At 41.6% G+C, this 15,766-nt stretch overlaps 1 protein-coding gene across 3 annotated transcripts in view; it reads right to left on the bottom strand.

The window, feature by feature from the left end:
- Positions 1–7,170: 7,170 nt before the first annotated feature.
- The window catches only part of SCAPER (S-phase cyclin A associated protein in the ER), a 325,634-nt gene continuing 317,038 nt past the window's right edge, over positions 7,171–15,766 (bottom strand). For all 3 annotated transcript variants that reach the window (XM_068275840.1, XM_068275842.1, XM_068275841.1), the window contains exons 30-31: positions 10,835–10,886; positions 7,171–8,061 (exon numbers count right to left, since the gene is read on the bottom strand). In XM_068275840.1, the coding sequence (XP_068131941.1) occupies positions 7,973–8,061; positions 10,835–10,886 (141 nt within the window). In that variant the 3' untranslated portion in view covers positions 7,171–7,972. The remainder of the gene's footprint in view (positions 8,062–10,834; positions 10,887–15,766) is intronic.

Here is a 15,766-nt window from a genome sequence, read left to right as displayed (position 1 = left end):
ATAGGGCTTAACACCTGGACCAGGATTCTGGAAGTGGCTTGGGACAATCCCACAATTTCGCCAGCTACGGCTTGATAGGAACCTTTTCTGAAAAAATGTACTGCAGCTAGCAATTTAGTTAACCCTGGCACTGCCTGTGTTCTCTTACAAGATGTTTCAAGAGAAATGCCGATGCAAATAAATCCATTCTCTTGCAAACTGATATGGTTCTAGGCCACGCATGGGCAAACTCGGCCCTCCAGCTGTTACGGAACTACAAGTCCCACAATGCATGTGTCTTTATGAGTCATGACTGTGGCTGTCAGACTCCTGCAATGCATTGTGGGACTTGTAGTTCCTTAACAGCTGGAGGGCCAAGTTTGCCCATGCCTGTTCTAGACCTTATTCTTGCCCTTCTGCGCCTTTGAATCACTCTCAGCTGATACATAACCACTTCAAATGGCTCCATCTTCTCTGTCAGCAATGATCTGACAGGAATAACGACAGAGCAGTGAAGGAGATAACTAATCCTAAATTTAACGCTAAACCACGCCCCCTTTCATTTTCATGAATTGCACTTTCTTCCGTTTTATCGCATCATTACAGAATGCTCGCTAACAGCTGTAGATAACGTTGATGAATCCTGAAATCAAATTATTGAGTTCGGCATTTTACCGAGCTGTCGGTAATTGATTCGGTAAATCTTGATGAATCGAGGCCCAAGTGCAAAAAAAAAAACCCTCATGCCTCTGATACAGGTATAAATGTTGGCAACATAGTGCCATTACTTGCTTGAAAGTCATATGGTGTTCAGTCAGCATTCAATCAAAGCTGCTCATGACTCCTTCACTGTGTACCCAGCACCCATGTGATTACGGCACTGCTGGCTAAGAGTGTCACCATACCGTATCAACATACATGGTGCAGGTGAGAAATATAAATCTGCCAGAGGATAAGTCTTAAGCTATGTACATACAGTAGTGTGACCTTGGCACTGGCGGAAGATAAAAACCGCCATGGCCGAGAATTCAGACCAAAGTGTGTATGGTGGCTGCACTACGTCAGTTAAAGATTCAGCATCTCGAGTACAGATCCAATGCTCGAGCACAGCAAGTTTGCTTTGTTCTCCCTACTCCCTGTCAGCAAGATTTGCTCCATTGCATGCTGCCCCCTCCCCACCCTATAGCAACAGATGCACTGTTAGCCAGGAGGCCGATGACGTATCTGTACAGCATCGGCAATGCTCTGTCACCCAGCAGTGATCAGTACATGACCACTTGGGCGACAGAGTTCCCAAGAAGTTCCACCCGGGCATTAGTGGCAGAGCTTCAAGTGTTTGTACATTATGTGTAACTTTAGTACAACCTGTGTTTTTGCTTTGCATAGTTATTCCTAAAAGCATTTGGAAGATCTTCCAGTTAATTAGAAATGATGCCAACATTTTACAAAATAAATAAATAAAATAGCATACAAGATGTGTATTTCATTCTATGATAACAGGCAATTAGTGCAAGTTTTACACAAAGAATATTTTCCCTGCAAATAATTTTTCCTGTCTCCCCCAGCTAAAGGGTTAAGGAGAGAGCTGCATGGATGACACAGCGGTCATGGTGTAAATTTGTGTTTAAAATTTGAAACAGTGACTTGGATTTTTCAATTAGATGTTTAATTGAAATACAAACCCACTCCTATTTGGGGTTAATGACGTGCTGCCTACATTATTTATGGCCAGGTTGGCAGACTTCCCAAAGCCGTAAATAGCCAGAGCTCACAGAATGTAACAGCGGTGAGGGGCACTGCATCTTCTTGCTGGTACTTATAGCAGGAAATCCTATGTGGCATCATAAGTCTTTCTTCATTGTCAGCAAGATCACAAATCAAAAGGAAGCTCACTCCACAGTTCCTTCAAGAAGTTTATATTACACAGAAGAGCCTTGTTACCGACTTATTTTATTAGTATTCTGCAGGACAGTAACTTACTTACATGCTTGGCTATATAGGTTCTGTACCTGAGAGGGGTTGGTTAAAATACATTATACATACCTGGGGCTTCCTCCAGCCCCCTCCAGGCTGATCGCTCCCTCACCATCCTCCTGTGCTGCCTGGATCCTCTGCAATTTGGCCCGTAAAGTCCTTCATGCAGGGAGAGTCGGAGAATGCGCAGTCTGACTGCACGCTTGCCCCCCATAGGTGCGTTCTGGATCGCAATGTGGGTGGCAGGAGGCGCAGGAGGACAGCGAGGGAGTGATCAGCCTGGAGGGGGCTGGAGGAAGCCCCAGGTATGTATAATTTTTTTCTATCCCCCCATCTCAGGTTCCCTTTAAGTCTCCACCAGTCTGCACAATAATTAATATGTTTATATCCATATATGCCTACATTACCGTTAGTATGCCAGCATGCAAAAATACGGCAAATTCTCCCCAGTGCCAACTCTACAGAAAGATCCACCCAGGTCTACAAATGTAAAAGTTCTAAACACCACCCAAGTAAATATTAAAGAGGATCTGTACTGAATACATTGCAATAAATAAAATTGTTTTTTTTTTTTTTTACAATATTACTTTATAAATTAGTCAGTTTGTGTCCATTGTAAAATCTTTCCTCACTCTGATTTACTGCAGAATGTTTGTTTACTGTTTGTTCCAAAGCCAGTAGCAATATCCCAGAGTGCAGTAGGAGAAGAATTATGTATATTTAAACAACTTAGGCCAGTGATGGTGAACCTTTGAGGCTGATGCCCAAAATGCAACCCAAAATCCACCTATTTATCACAGAATGCCAACGCGGCAATTTGTACTGAAAACTGCGGTTTTAGTTAAGAAAAAACAACTCATACATTAAACTCCTTAGCGGTAACCCAGAGTCAATCTTGGGACGGAAATCCCGAGTTGGATCCATGGAAGGTGTGTAATGTGCAGGGCTACTACAGATCTATCTAGTGGGATGATTTTTAGGGTCTGAAAGCTTTTGAAAAAATTGCACCGCTTTTGGAAAAAAAATAATAATCAGGAAATAATCATACCACCAGGGAGGTTAAAGGCCACTCTACATTTAAAATGCAGCAATTACCCCCACGTATGAAATTCAGAAGTTACCCTCATATATAGAATGCAGCAATTACCCCCACATATGGAAAGCAGCAATTGCAGCACATTTAAAATGCACCAATCATCTCACATATGAAATAAAGCGATTACCTAACATTTAACCACTTGCCGACCGCACACTCATACCGTGCGGCGGCAAAGTGGTAGCTGGAGGACCAGCGACGCACATCTGCGTCGCCAGGTGCCTCCCTAATTAATCAGGAAAGGCCGCTCGCGTGAGCGGCCGTTTCCTGTTAGATCACGGAGCGGGTCTCCGTGAATAGCCTGCGAGCCGCTGATCGCGGCTCGCAGACTAAATGTAAACGCGGGAGACGCTTTGAGGTGCCCCCCTGCAACATGCCAGCCGGCAGGAGCGATCAGACCCCCCCTGCACATCATCCCCATAGGGGGGAAAAAAAGGGGGCGATCTGATCGCTCTGCATGCAATCTGATCTGTGCTGGGGGCTGCCCACCCAGCACATAACATAAAAAACAGCGCTGGTCCTTAAGGGGGGTAAAGGCTGGGTCCTCAAGTGGTTAAACTGCATCAATCACTGTCACAAAAGAAACAAAAGCATTTTTCCCACCTATAAAATGCATCAATCACCCCCAAATGAAATGCAGCAATTGCCCCATTCTTGCAACAAGTTCCTCCCCCATATGAATGCCACCCTGGCTGAAACTATCTTGGATCTCAGGAGGTAGGTAGCTGGGTGGGAGGATAAGTAGGGAGGGTAAGTAGCTGCATCTGGGGGATAGGCAGTGTAGGTAGGGAAGTTAGGTAACTGCAACTGGTAGGGAGGGTAGGTAGAGAGATTAGGTAGCTAAAAATAACCCCCCATTCTCCTTTTCACTGTCCTATCGTAAGTACTGGTTGGGGTAGGTGGGTGGTGCTGGCTTAGGTGGGTGGGAGAGAGGGAGGGTGGGAGAACGGGAGGGAGCGATAGAAGGAGAGAGTGGGAGGGAGGGCTAGGTGCTGGCTTGGGTGGTTTGGGTTGGATGTTGGTTGGGTCATGTGCTGGTCTTTGGGCTGGGTATTGTGTGTTGGTAACTGTGCAGGGTGCTGGCTGGGCGCTGGTCTGGGTGGTGAGCTGGCTGCTGTACATGGTGCTGGGCTCTTGGCTGGACATGCTGGGTGCTGCTGGCTCTGGGTGCTGTGCTGGGCTCTGGTCTGTGTTTTGACAGTGCTGTGTGCTGGGCTGAAGGCTGTGTTCTGGCTGCTATACAGGGTGCTGGGCGGTTTGCTGGGTGTTGTGCTTTCCCTGGGCAAGGGTGCTGGCTGTGCTGGGTTCTGGTCTGTGTGCTGGTGGTGCTCTGTGCTGGCTGCTATACAGGGTGCTGGGCTCTGGGCTGTCAATGCTGGGTGGTGTGCTGGCTCCTGTGCTGTCTCTGGGTTAGGTGCCGACTGTTGTGCTGGGCTAGCTCCGGGTGCTGTGTGCTGGCTGTCCAGAGTGCTTGGCTCATGGCTGTGTGCTGGCTCTGTGTACTGGTTGTTGTGCTAGGCTTCTGGGCTGGGTGCTGCCTGGTCTGGGTTCTGGGTGCAGCCTGGTCTGGGTTCTGCGCTGGGTGGGAGGCTGGTTGCAGTACTCACAGACCTCAGATCTGTGGCGACCGCAAAGAGAGAGCGCACACTTCCTGCCCATTGCGCTTCACATGCAGGTCAGAGGGCAGACCATTAGTGGTGGCGACTGATGTGTGCCCACAGAGATGGGTCTGTGTGCCACCTCGGGCACGCGTGCCATAGGTTCGCACCCGCTGACCTAGGCTGTGACATCATTGATGGGTGGGGTTGCATACCAATATACAGCTATATATAGATATAGGAAGTGTTTCTGATGCTGAAACCAGGATAATTAACATAAAAGTGGGTATCCTGAATAATTTACTTCATTCTACTATATATCACTACAGTGACTCTTTAAGTGAAAGCAGTAAGCCTACAAATTTTGAATGTAATATTAATACAATATTTTTGGCAAAACCTATTACCCGATGAGACAAATAGAGGAGGTAAGAACTCTGAGTAACACCAAGCTGAATACTGTTGCCATGGGTTCTAGAAAGCTTCCAAAACATTTTATAGCTCCCCCTCCCCCGGAGTCAAATAAGGCACCGCTGCTGAGCTCCCGATTCAGAATGTCCCATGGTCTGCTCCACTTCTGTCTCTCCCTCACATAGTATGGTGCAGGCAGCAGCACTCACTCTCTCGGTCTTGCTAGCGGTGGCTTTCTGCTCAGCACCCGGCGGCATTTTCCTGTATTGCAATGGTCCTGGCTTGCTGCCTGCTACCTCTGATCATACCTGACAACTTCATCCTCCTTCACTGCTGCGGCTACCTTCATCTGCCTTCACTGCTGTAACTACCTTGATCCACCTTAACTGCTGTAACTACCTTGATTCGCCTTCACTGCTGTGGCTACCTTCATCTGCCTTTGCTGCTGTGGCTTCATTCATTCTGCTTCACTGCTGTCGCTACCTTCTTTCTGCCTTACTGCTGTGGCTACCTTCTTTCTGCTTCACTGCTGTGGCTACCTTGATAAGTTTTGCAGGTAACAATGTCTACATTAAATTTGTTGGTGAAAAGTTGTGGTCTGATTGTTTTAACTGTTACCACAGCCCCTCAGACTAGTGTAGAATACATTCAAGACCCCCAAGCTAAGGGTATTTTAATTTGAGAGCCTATGCCATATTCAGCTACATGTTTATTTTATGTCAATGGCGTCTGCTCGTCAACAGTAACCCCTTACCAGATGCAACCCTCTTCATGATGCCTATCCCTAACTGAGAGTACTGTACTAGCCTCTATCCCCTAACACTAACCCTTCTGTGTCTCTACTGGGAAGGGTTTTCCAAACTTCTCTGGGATCTCCATGGCTTTAAAAGCCCTAGTGGATCCTGGGAGAGCAAATTTGATGTCTGTGTCCCTACGGTGAGAGCCTCACTTCTTACATCTTTCTCTAGCTGTTTGACATGAACCCTGATGTAGACAACTTTATGTAGCAATTTTCAAAAGTTGTAACTCAGCTACTTAGTTCCTGTCAGGAAAGGAAGTGAAGGATATTCTCCCTGATGAAGGTGCAACAGCAAATACCAAAAGAGTTTCTTGCAACATTTAAAGTGGACCCAAACCAAACATTTTTTTATTTCAAAATATTTAGTTGCAAGACTATGACACATACAAAGATAAATAAACTCTCCCAAGCCTATGGGCATTTCAGTGCATGCTTTTCACCCTTCTCTTTTCATAACTAGAGTTATACAGGTGGCAGCCATTACTTCTGAGCTAGGTAGGAGGTTTTAGATCATGGGCGTGTTTGTCATCCGCTACCCTCCCTCACAGGGGCGTCGTCTATGTGAAATCTCACATAAGCTGAGATCACCTCCTCTGTGACATCATCAGTAGCAACCTGTGTATTGTTTTTGTTTTTTATCTCCTCCACCAGTCTGCTGGATTCTGTCCCAACAATATGAAAGGAAGGGAGAGGTTCCTCCAATAAATGTAAAATATTTTATATTAGTCATCATGCAGCTGAAAAAAGGCTGCTGTTTATTATTATTATTATAAGTTAGAACATAGATTTTATTTCTGAAATCTTGTATTTTTAATTTGGGTCCACTTTAATTACATTTTTTAATTATGGCTTTAAAACTTAGCCCTGATTTGTGGAGCTCCGTCTGCAACCAGGATTTTCTCCATACACTTGGCCCTCAATATGTCCAATACCATGAAAAAAAACAGCTCTGGAGATAAATGAGGCCTAGCTTTCTAACTCTAAACACGAATGATTGTGCAATGAGTTTCTAAAGGAACTGACTCATGGTGAATTTATGTCTGCCAGAATGTAGGCTTGGACAATCCTAACAGCGCTTGGAAAAATAATCGTGTTTATATTAAACTTAATTGGCTTGCAGTATTCTACTGTCACCTCTGCATTGTGCTATGAAGCATCTCCCCGTAAGAGTATATTTGTTAGCCAAACAGAGAAACAAACACTACCACTATCATCTGTATGAAGAAGTCTAGAAGCCTGGAGGACTTCAATCAGCAAATGTAAAAAAAAGCGAAGAATCACCCAGTAAAGAAAATAAGTTATTTTATTGCAAGATATATATAGACAAGTTAATATTAATACAATTATTGACCATTGTCAGATCTACCACTCACTGCTAAATGTGCAAGTCAAGATTTTTTTTTTTTATTTTTTTTTTAGTGAGTGGAGAAATATAAAAAGGATTGGCGGGGTCAAGCAAACAAAACTTCACAACACAACATATCTACATGCTGAACATATAAATAGTGTACATTAACTATATAAAGGATTTTTTACACAAAGTATAATTACATAATATTTTTGTACTGTACATGGTAGTAGAAGGAGGCTCAGATCTACAACCAGTTGTGCATATTACAGCTACTTTCCAATTTTTCTCCAACTTCCCAGCTCTGCTCCCCCACGTCTTAAACAAACATGAACGAGATTCCCTTACCTAAAATGAATCAATATACTTAAATTGTAGTGTTTAGCCCACACTCGCATGAAAGCCGGCTGGGCTTTCCTCCTTGCAGAAGGCTGGCATTGTACTTCGGTAATGTTTTATGAGAGGGGCGTGGTTGGGCTGCTGCTCACCCTCCCATACAGCAGAGTCCTATCGCTGGAGGTGGGGGGTGTGGCCCAGATTGCCAGGCTCCTGGAGTGTGTAGTAAAAGGAGCCAAGTGGTCTATATGAAAAGGAGAGACCACTTCATGCTCAAACAGCTTCATGGTAAAAGTTAAAAATATTTTTTTTCTTAAAGCTATGGGAATAGTATTTGTGTTGTCCTCAGGGGAGGGGAGTTTTAAAAAGCTGAAATGGGCTTAAAAAACTTTAAGAGAGAAATGACTACTTGGTAAAGAAATCATCACAGCTTAGTCTTTCTTCAGAAAAAACTGACGTGAGGGCTCCCAGCAATGATGAGGAAAGCGACAAGAGAATTCTAGGTACTGCTGAGTATAATCTGTAGAAAGAATGGAAACAGAATATCATTACACGTAACACAAATATACAATGCTGCAATCAGATGCTGCTAGACTGGTGTTATCAGGATTTTCTACACAGAGAGAGGGGATGTAATCACTCACCAACTGTTTACAAATCCTCCTGCTAAACACATTAGAAATAGTGAGAAATATCCCCAGTCACAAACTCTAGTAGACATTGGTAGTCCATTTATTAGTTTATTTGTTTTGACCTGCCATCCCCTGAATGGCTCTATTGCAGGAGCCAAAGATAAAGTGGCTATAGTGAGGTCACTCGGAGGTTATAGAAGATGGAAGCCAGGCTCTCCTAGGTCACAGTCAGTGTCATTGCCCTTTAATACTGAGCACTGTGTAAGATGCAAATATGCTACTACAAACTTTTTACCATGGCTTCATTAGACACTTGAAGAGGAACTTTATTAAGTTTCATTACACTGAGTAATGAATAAGAATTATAAAATGTATTTTTTAAAAAGTTATCAGCTGAAAAATATTTTTGGGAGAATTAGATGTTTTTTTGTTTTTTTTTTAAATGTCTAATTGACAACTCCAGAGGTAACAGAGGTAACAACAATATCGACAAGTTATGGACGTATGATCAATTCTTTATTATTGTTCATACATGCATAGGAGGCAGGCCCTGCTTGTTTAACCTGTAGGCGACCGCGTCACGCCGATGGGTGTGACTGCGGCGGCAGCCCCAGGACCGCCTAACGTTGATCGGCGTAATGTCCTGGGGCAGGGATTTGAAGGAGATGGTGCGCGGTGATCGCTGCTAGTAGACTGTTAGACAGCGACATAGTACAGCGCTGTGATCTACAGCAGTGCTGTACTGGGGACAGCCGTGTGACACGGCTGTCCCCCTGAGACACGCAGGAGCAATCCGCTGTCATAGGCTGAAGGCCCTAGGCAAAAAATAATGTGGGTCTCTTTAAATTTTCATACTGTAATGACAGTGAAATTGTGACCTTTACACTCTATGACTTATAGGGCCTCTAAGGAGCTTGACCCTATGGATGCACCAGCCCTGTCTAGAATCTATCAGTGGAGGTGCTGTATATATTTGTGGTGTTGTTCATGCTAGTTACCAACCTGCTCTAGCAATCTAATCAATGCATACATAACCATTACAAGAATAAAAACACACTGTTTTAGCAGTCTATCACAATATATAACTAGGGATACAACTAGACAACAATAATGAAATGTTTTGTTTTTTTTGTATTTTATCAAGGCACTGTTTGTATCCTCTTTTCTCTCTTAGTTGCAATTTTACATGGTAGTAAAAGTACCACAGAGGTTGGCTATTCAGAAAAATGTAATCTGCTATTATTAAGCACTGGTAAAGTCTTGGGGTAGCTGGCTGTTCAGCTGGGAAACACTTTGATACCTGGGATCAGAATCAGAATCAGAATCAGAATCAATTTATTTTCGCCAAGTAAGTTTGCACCTACAAGGAATTTGTCTTGGCAGTTGCTTAACAAACACAAACAAAAAACAATACAAGGACAGACAGTGTGAATATTACAAGTTAAGGACATTATAAGTATAGTGGCAGTAAGCAATGTGAGAATTGTTCATGTTTAGTTCTGTGCTGATTACTTTCAGTCCTAGCAGCTCTAACGTGGTTCAGCATTAAGTATGGCTACCGCTTGAGGAAAAAAACTGTTCCTGTGTCTGGAGGTTTTGGTAGCGATTGACCGGAATCTTACTCCTGAAGGCATGCGCTGGAAGATGGAGTGAGCTGGGTGAGAGGGGTCAGAGGTAATTTTGGTCGCTCTCTTTCTGCACCTGCTAGTGTAAAGATCCTGCAGGGAAGGTAAGCTACAGCCAATTATCCTTTCCGCTGATCGGATGATGCGCTGCAGCCTCCCCTTTTCTAATGCTGAGCAGGAGCTGAACCATACAGTCATGGATGATGTTATGGTGGATTCGATGATTGCAGTGTAGAACTGCACCATTAGCTTTTGAGGTAGGCCAAACTTTTCAGCTGCCGCAGATGGTACATTCTCTGTTGTGCTTTCTTGACAATAGTGGCAGTGTTGTTGTCCCATTTTAAGTCGTTTGAGATCGTGGACCCAAGAAACTTGAATGACTCTACTTGGGTTATTGTGGATCCATTTATGGTTAAGGGGAGGTGCTGGGGGGGAGATCTCCTAAAGTCTATTATCATCTCCATGGTTTTGCCTGAGATGTTGCCTAGCCTCTACCAACTTTCCTTAGAACTTTCCAAATAGAATAAAATGTTTTCAGCTTTCCTTCTTCAAGTGATGTTATCTTTATGGATTTGTCACTTGTCTACCCAGTGCAAGTTCACAAGGGCAGCATTGGTGGAACTGAAGGACCACCCACAGAGGTTACAGGGACAACTTAAAACTGTCATGTTCACAGCTCATGTGAAGTACTGTGTTCCACGCTGACATGTCCTGCAGTGAGCCTGTTATGTGAAGGTAATTTAACCTGCTCCTAAAGATGCTAGCCTGTTTAGTAACTAACTATTTTCAAAAGCAGACAGAGTCTTTGAGTAAACTGGCTTTTGTTGCCAATAAAAGAACAAGCTGTCTCTCAATAGGCTTTTGTTGTGAAGCTGTTCAGTATTTATTATGTACAATGAATTAACACCATGCTCATTATGCTGCTAGGCTGTCTATGGTATCCTCTGAAAACAAGTCATTTCCTTGCTCTGAAGGTCAGGAAGATAGACAGTTGTGTGTCTGAATGGCTGCAATCACCTAACCTTAGCTGCCTTACCTTTGTGTAGAGCTGTCCTGCTGATGGGATGACTTGATCCTTGCAAACAGTCCTAAGACAATAGCACAATACATTGGTAAGCAGTGCAGTAAACAGCTTCGAACATTACACACAGCTATAATTCTCAGTTTACAGCATCAGTGACGTCAGGGGTTTTAACATCAGTTTGGACATTTTCATACACTTTATTCTGATTAAACATGGCCATAAACTGAAAGTTGTTTATCCTGTGGCAAAGATCTTAATACTCTTACAGTACCAGAACATTCTATGTTTCATGAATAGATCCCTGTAAGTAAACATAAGACAGTAGTCAAAGTGAAATAATATCAGGTGGGCTAGAAAGGTATTTTTACCTAAATAAATATTGTAATCACTGAGAAAATGTTCATACTGCATCATACAGTCTACGAAAGTGAAAGCTTATATTATGTGCACTAAACAAAGGCTACACATACCCAGTGAACAAATTCAACAAAATGTTGAAGTGTTTCCAGAGGCCACCTGTACACCAAAGGGTGGTCATGATCATTCAGAGGGTCCCAAGCAGGGGTGGTGGTATCCAGCAGGTTGTGGGAAACCTCTAAAGGATCCAGAGTCCCTTTTCTTAGGTAAGTATCTAACTTTTTTTATTTTCTCTGAGGTTAGGTTTTCTTTAATGTTTTGAATGTTTTGAAATGATAGCCAATAAACTATTTCTATGGACAGATTTAGACACTTTCATTTTCCAAAATGAAATCAATCTTTTATAATCGTCTGAATGATCTCCAGAGAATGCTGCACACTTCTGTATATAATCTTATAACTGGTAAGGTATTAGAGAAATGTACAGTATATAAAATACTGATCAGCCTTTCATAATCTATAGCTAACCTTATATTCCAGCATATAAGACGACTGGGCGTATAAGACGACCCCCCAACTCTTCCAGTTAAAATATAGAGTTTGGGATATACTGGCTGTATAAGACTACCCCTCTTCCAATGCACACCAAATAAAAATAAAAATCATATACTGGTTCTATGTATGAACAAATACTGGTGCTGTACTGTATGTGGTACCCAGTATATAGGCGATTGACTGGTTGGATTGGTCAACTCTCCCTCTGCCTAAATGGATTGGTCAGCTCTCCTTGTCTACCTGTTTACCAGAGTGGTATGGAAGAATAGATTGCACTGTGCCCATAAATCATGCCTCTTTCACCCTTCTCGCCCACCCTTGTATCCTATTTACCTCCTTCTCTGCCTCTCAGATGTCACACATGTGCGTCTGCGCAGATTCACCACAGTCCTCAGCAGCGAGATCTGAGAGGCAGTAACAGGATAGGGCGTATCACCCGGCATCAATGACACCTGGCGTATAAGACGACCCCTGACTTTTCAGAAGATGTTCAAGGGTTAAAATGTAGTCTTATATGCCAGAATATACAGTATATCACAGGGGTCTGATTTCTTATTGCTTCAATAGGTCATCATCCATCTGAGTCTATAAATATAGTTCTGGCCATTGAAATCCCATCCATAGAGAGTTAAAGCTCAGACAGAACAGACCCAGTTGCCATTGCCACTTTAGTCAATGTGATGAAGATTTCAAGGGAGCTGATTAGACACCCAAGGAACCCAGCTGCAAGAAAATAAAAAGATTCTTGAAGCTGCATAGAAGAAAATGCAACATACTGTCTGGTGATGGATGAAGATGGAAGTTCCACAGAAGAACCATAAATACTTCTAGCAACACTAAATCTGGACTACAATTTTACACTTACAGTAAATTACTAAGGGGTTGGTCTGCTTAAAAACCTCTTTCACAAGAGTAGGGAGGCTATGTGTTAATTTCTTTCTTAACGGGATGACCAATCTGGGGCAGGCAGAGTTAGTAAAAAGCTCCTTCACATCAACATAGAGACACAGGTGCTTTACAAAGCAGTTTGAGTTTGTGATGACTGGGGTGGAAAACCATGGCCACAAACACAACCTCTCATGGCCAAACAACCTGCATGGTTCACAAAGGGGTTAATAAGGATTCCAAAAAGGGCGGGAGGAAGCTACTTTGATTTTGTATTTTTTTAAATTAAAGATAAAAGACTACTTTTCCATTTTTTGCCCAAAGTCTTAATTTTCAGAGTGCATTTGTCCACTGCTTTCGGAAAAATAACCCAACTAATCGCCAGGCATCACAATGCAAGGCTGTAGAACATTTACTTAATAAACAGAAAATATGTCCGTCTGGGTGACCAGACATGCACAATGCCTGCCTAGGAACAGGGCAATATGAAAGTACATGCAAATTTATTTTAACATTTGCCCTGATGTGCATGAAGCAATTGGGTTCTGCACATGGCAGCCACACTGTCACCAGGGCAAGATGTGATCAAACCCAGCCTGGTATCTGTGGGTGCAACATTCACAGTACGCTGAAGGATTGCAAACTAAATAGAGGAAGTGCAGTCATCTCTCAGAGTAGCAAGATGGAGTGAAGTGCAGCAGACACAGCATCCAAGCTCCTACTTCCTCCACACAATGAGAAATAAGCAAATGTGACACACTGTTTATAGGTTATAAGATTAGAAGCCAGAAAGTAACTGAGCAGAGTACTGAATTACACAGCTCACAGCTCCTGTCTCTACTGAATTCCAATTTAACTCATCCACTGCCAGGGTCTACAGAGACACTGTATAGTGTATGTAATTGGAACAATCCAATATCAGAATTAAGAACTGAAAAGTCAAAAATATATTGGAGCATCAAATGATGCCTAATTCTGAGTACCTGTTGTAAAATGGAATATTGTTCTGATCGAATGTCCTTGTTGAAAAGTTGAACAGATAAATAAAATAGCTATATGTTCTGGGAGTTGCACATACAATGTGTACAGAGCACTTTCACCTATTTAATTATTATACTCAAGAATACAAATCTGGAGGTACTGTGATTACGCCACTGTAATAGTCTCTAGAAGTACTGTGCAATATCAAGTTGAAAAGGGCGACAGTACAAAAATAATGAACTACTTAAATTTATCTACTGCTAATTACAAATATTGAAATGTATCAAATTAACCGTGTGTGTGTGTGTGTGTGTGTGTGTGTGTGTGTGTGTGTGTGTGTGTGTGTGTGTGTGTGTGTGTGTGTGTGTGTGCGCGTGTGTGTGCGCGTGTGTAAGAGTAAGGCAGCTGCTTGCACTTGTATCAGTCTTCCCACTCTAGTTCCTAGAACTCGCTCTCATTCTCTTCTCATATATCCAGATAGTCAGTTATATTTAATGTGTAATAAAACAAATTATGTTTAACAAGCCTAATGTTCCAGTTGAAATGTAATTATGCTAGGCCCTTGGTAACCTTTTGCGGTTTGTAGATATGGCACAGACTGAAGATAAAATGCAGGTAAATTATGTTAAACAACAGTAGAAAATGTAATTTGTGTCAACAAAAATATGAGATACAACATTTTAGCCATGCAGTGGTGAAAAATTCTGAGAGGAATTTGTCATTTCTGGCACAGGGGGACAGAGTAAAAAAGGAAACAAACTACTATTAATTCTGATATTATTCTGATTTTGTATTCCTCTTCACTCTACTAAACAGCAAAAGTGGTCAGCCAGCTTCACACATACTTCTAAGTACATCTAGTGTGTGTGCTGTTTGGCAGGAAAATATAGTACAAAATCAATAAAGAGTTGTAAAAAATGTTTCAAAGTTCTGAAGATTTGTTTACAGACTTGAAGGATAAACACATCAAAGTATAATGAAAAAAAAATTACATGTTGATTTAATAGAAAATAGATTCCCACGATAAAGGTGCATAATGAAGTTTTCACCTTGAGGCCTGATTAATTTTTGCCAACGGGCTTCAACACATAAAAAAATAAAATAAAAACAAATGTACTTATTCTTTGAATGGGCATTATATTCAAATACTGTATTAATCAGCATATTTAAAGAAGTATCATAATAAACATAAAAACAATTGCACTCAATTAAGATTTAAAAATACCGCAAATGCAAAACTGATTTGAAGTAACTGTTGGCAATGAGAAGGTCAAGTTTGACACTGGTTCACCATTCTGCCAATAACACTAACTTTTTTTCTTGATGGACCTCAAATTATATTTTAGACTTTGACTGTTCAGCATGGTTTAAATAATAAAGTTGATGGTAGCAGACACTCAATTAATAAAAAAATCAACATATGTTGGTGTTGAAATCAGTGGATTCTGTTTGCTACTAAGAATACTTTCAATTCATAATTACAATAAAATGTGCAGCATTTATTCTTAAGACCAAGCAATTGGGTTCTTCTAATCCTGTGAAACATCTGCTAAAATGCCTCCCAAATACATTAATGTTAGGGAACATCAAAACTATCTGGTGACATCATAAATAATACCGCAAATAAAGATTAGACGGTAATCAAAATTCATTTAAACTAGGCATACGAACTCTGGTAATTACTTTAGAAAGAAAACATAAACCTGAAATAAATAGACCCACATGTCACATTGCTATAAATTGTCTATAATGGATGTTCAATACGTACAAAATGCTCTAAGCAAATATGTTCTTCTACAAAGCACTGCATGGCATATACTTTTTACGCAAAGGCCCTTATTCAATTCATTTTTTTCTCCTAAGTTTTCTCCTAGGAGATCATTTTTCTTTATCTATTTAAAATAATTATCCAGCACTCTGTGATTGAAAAAGTACCAAAAGTAGGCGAAAAAAGTACTGTAAAAATTATTCTGAGTACTTTCTTTCTTGCTAATGGCTTAAAATGCATTTTGAAAATATCACTTGGGAGAAAACGCTAACTGAATAAGGGCTAAGATGTTCTTAACAATATTTGTTTTTGAAAAGACATTTTTTTAATTTGTAATTTGGTTATGGTTGGCAGCATTTAAATATAACAGTAAATGCATCCGAAATATACTTGTCACA

This window comes from Hyperolius riggenbachi, chromosome 3 (genome assembly GCF_040937935.1).
Source record: "Hyperolius riggenbachi isolate aHypRig1 chromosome 3, aHypRig1.pri, whole genome shotgun sequence".
NCBI lineage: Eukaryota > Metazoa > Chordata > Amphibia > Anura > Hyperoliidae > Hyperolius > Hyperolius riggenbachi.
Note: the sequence above shows the minus strand (reverse complement) of the source record. Positions and strands in the feature narration are given on the sequence as shown.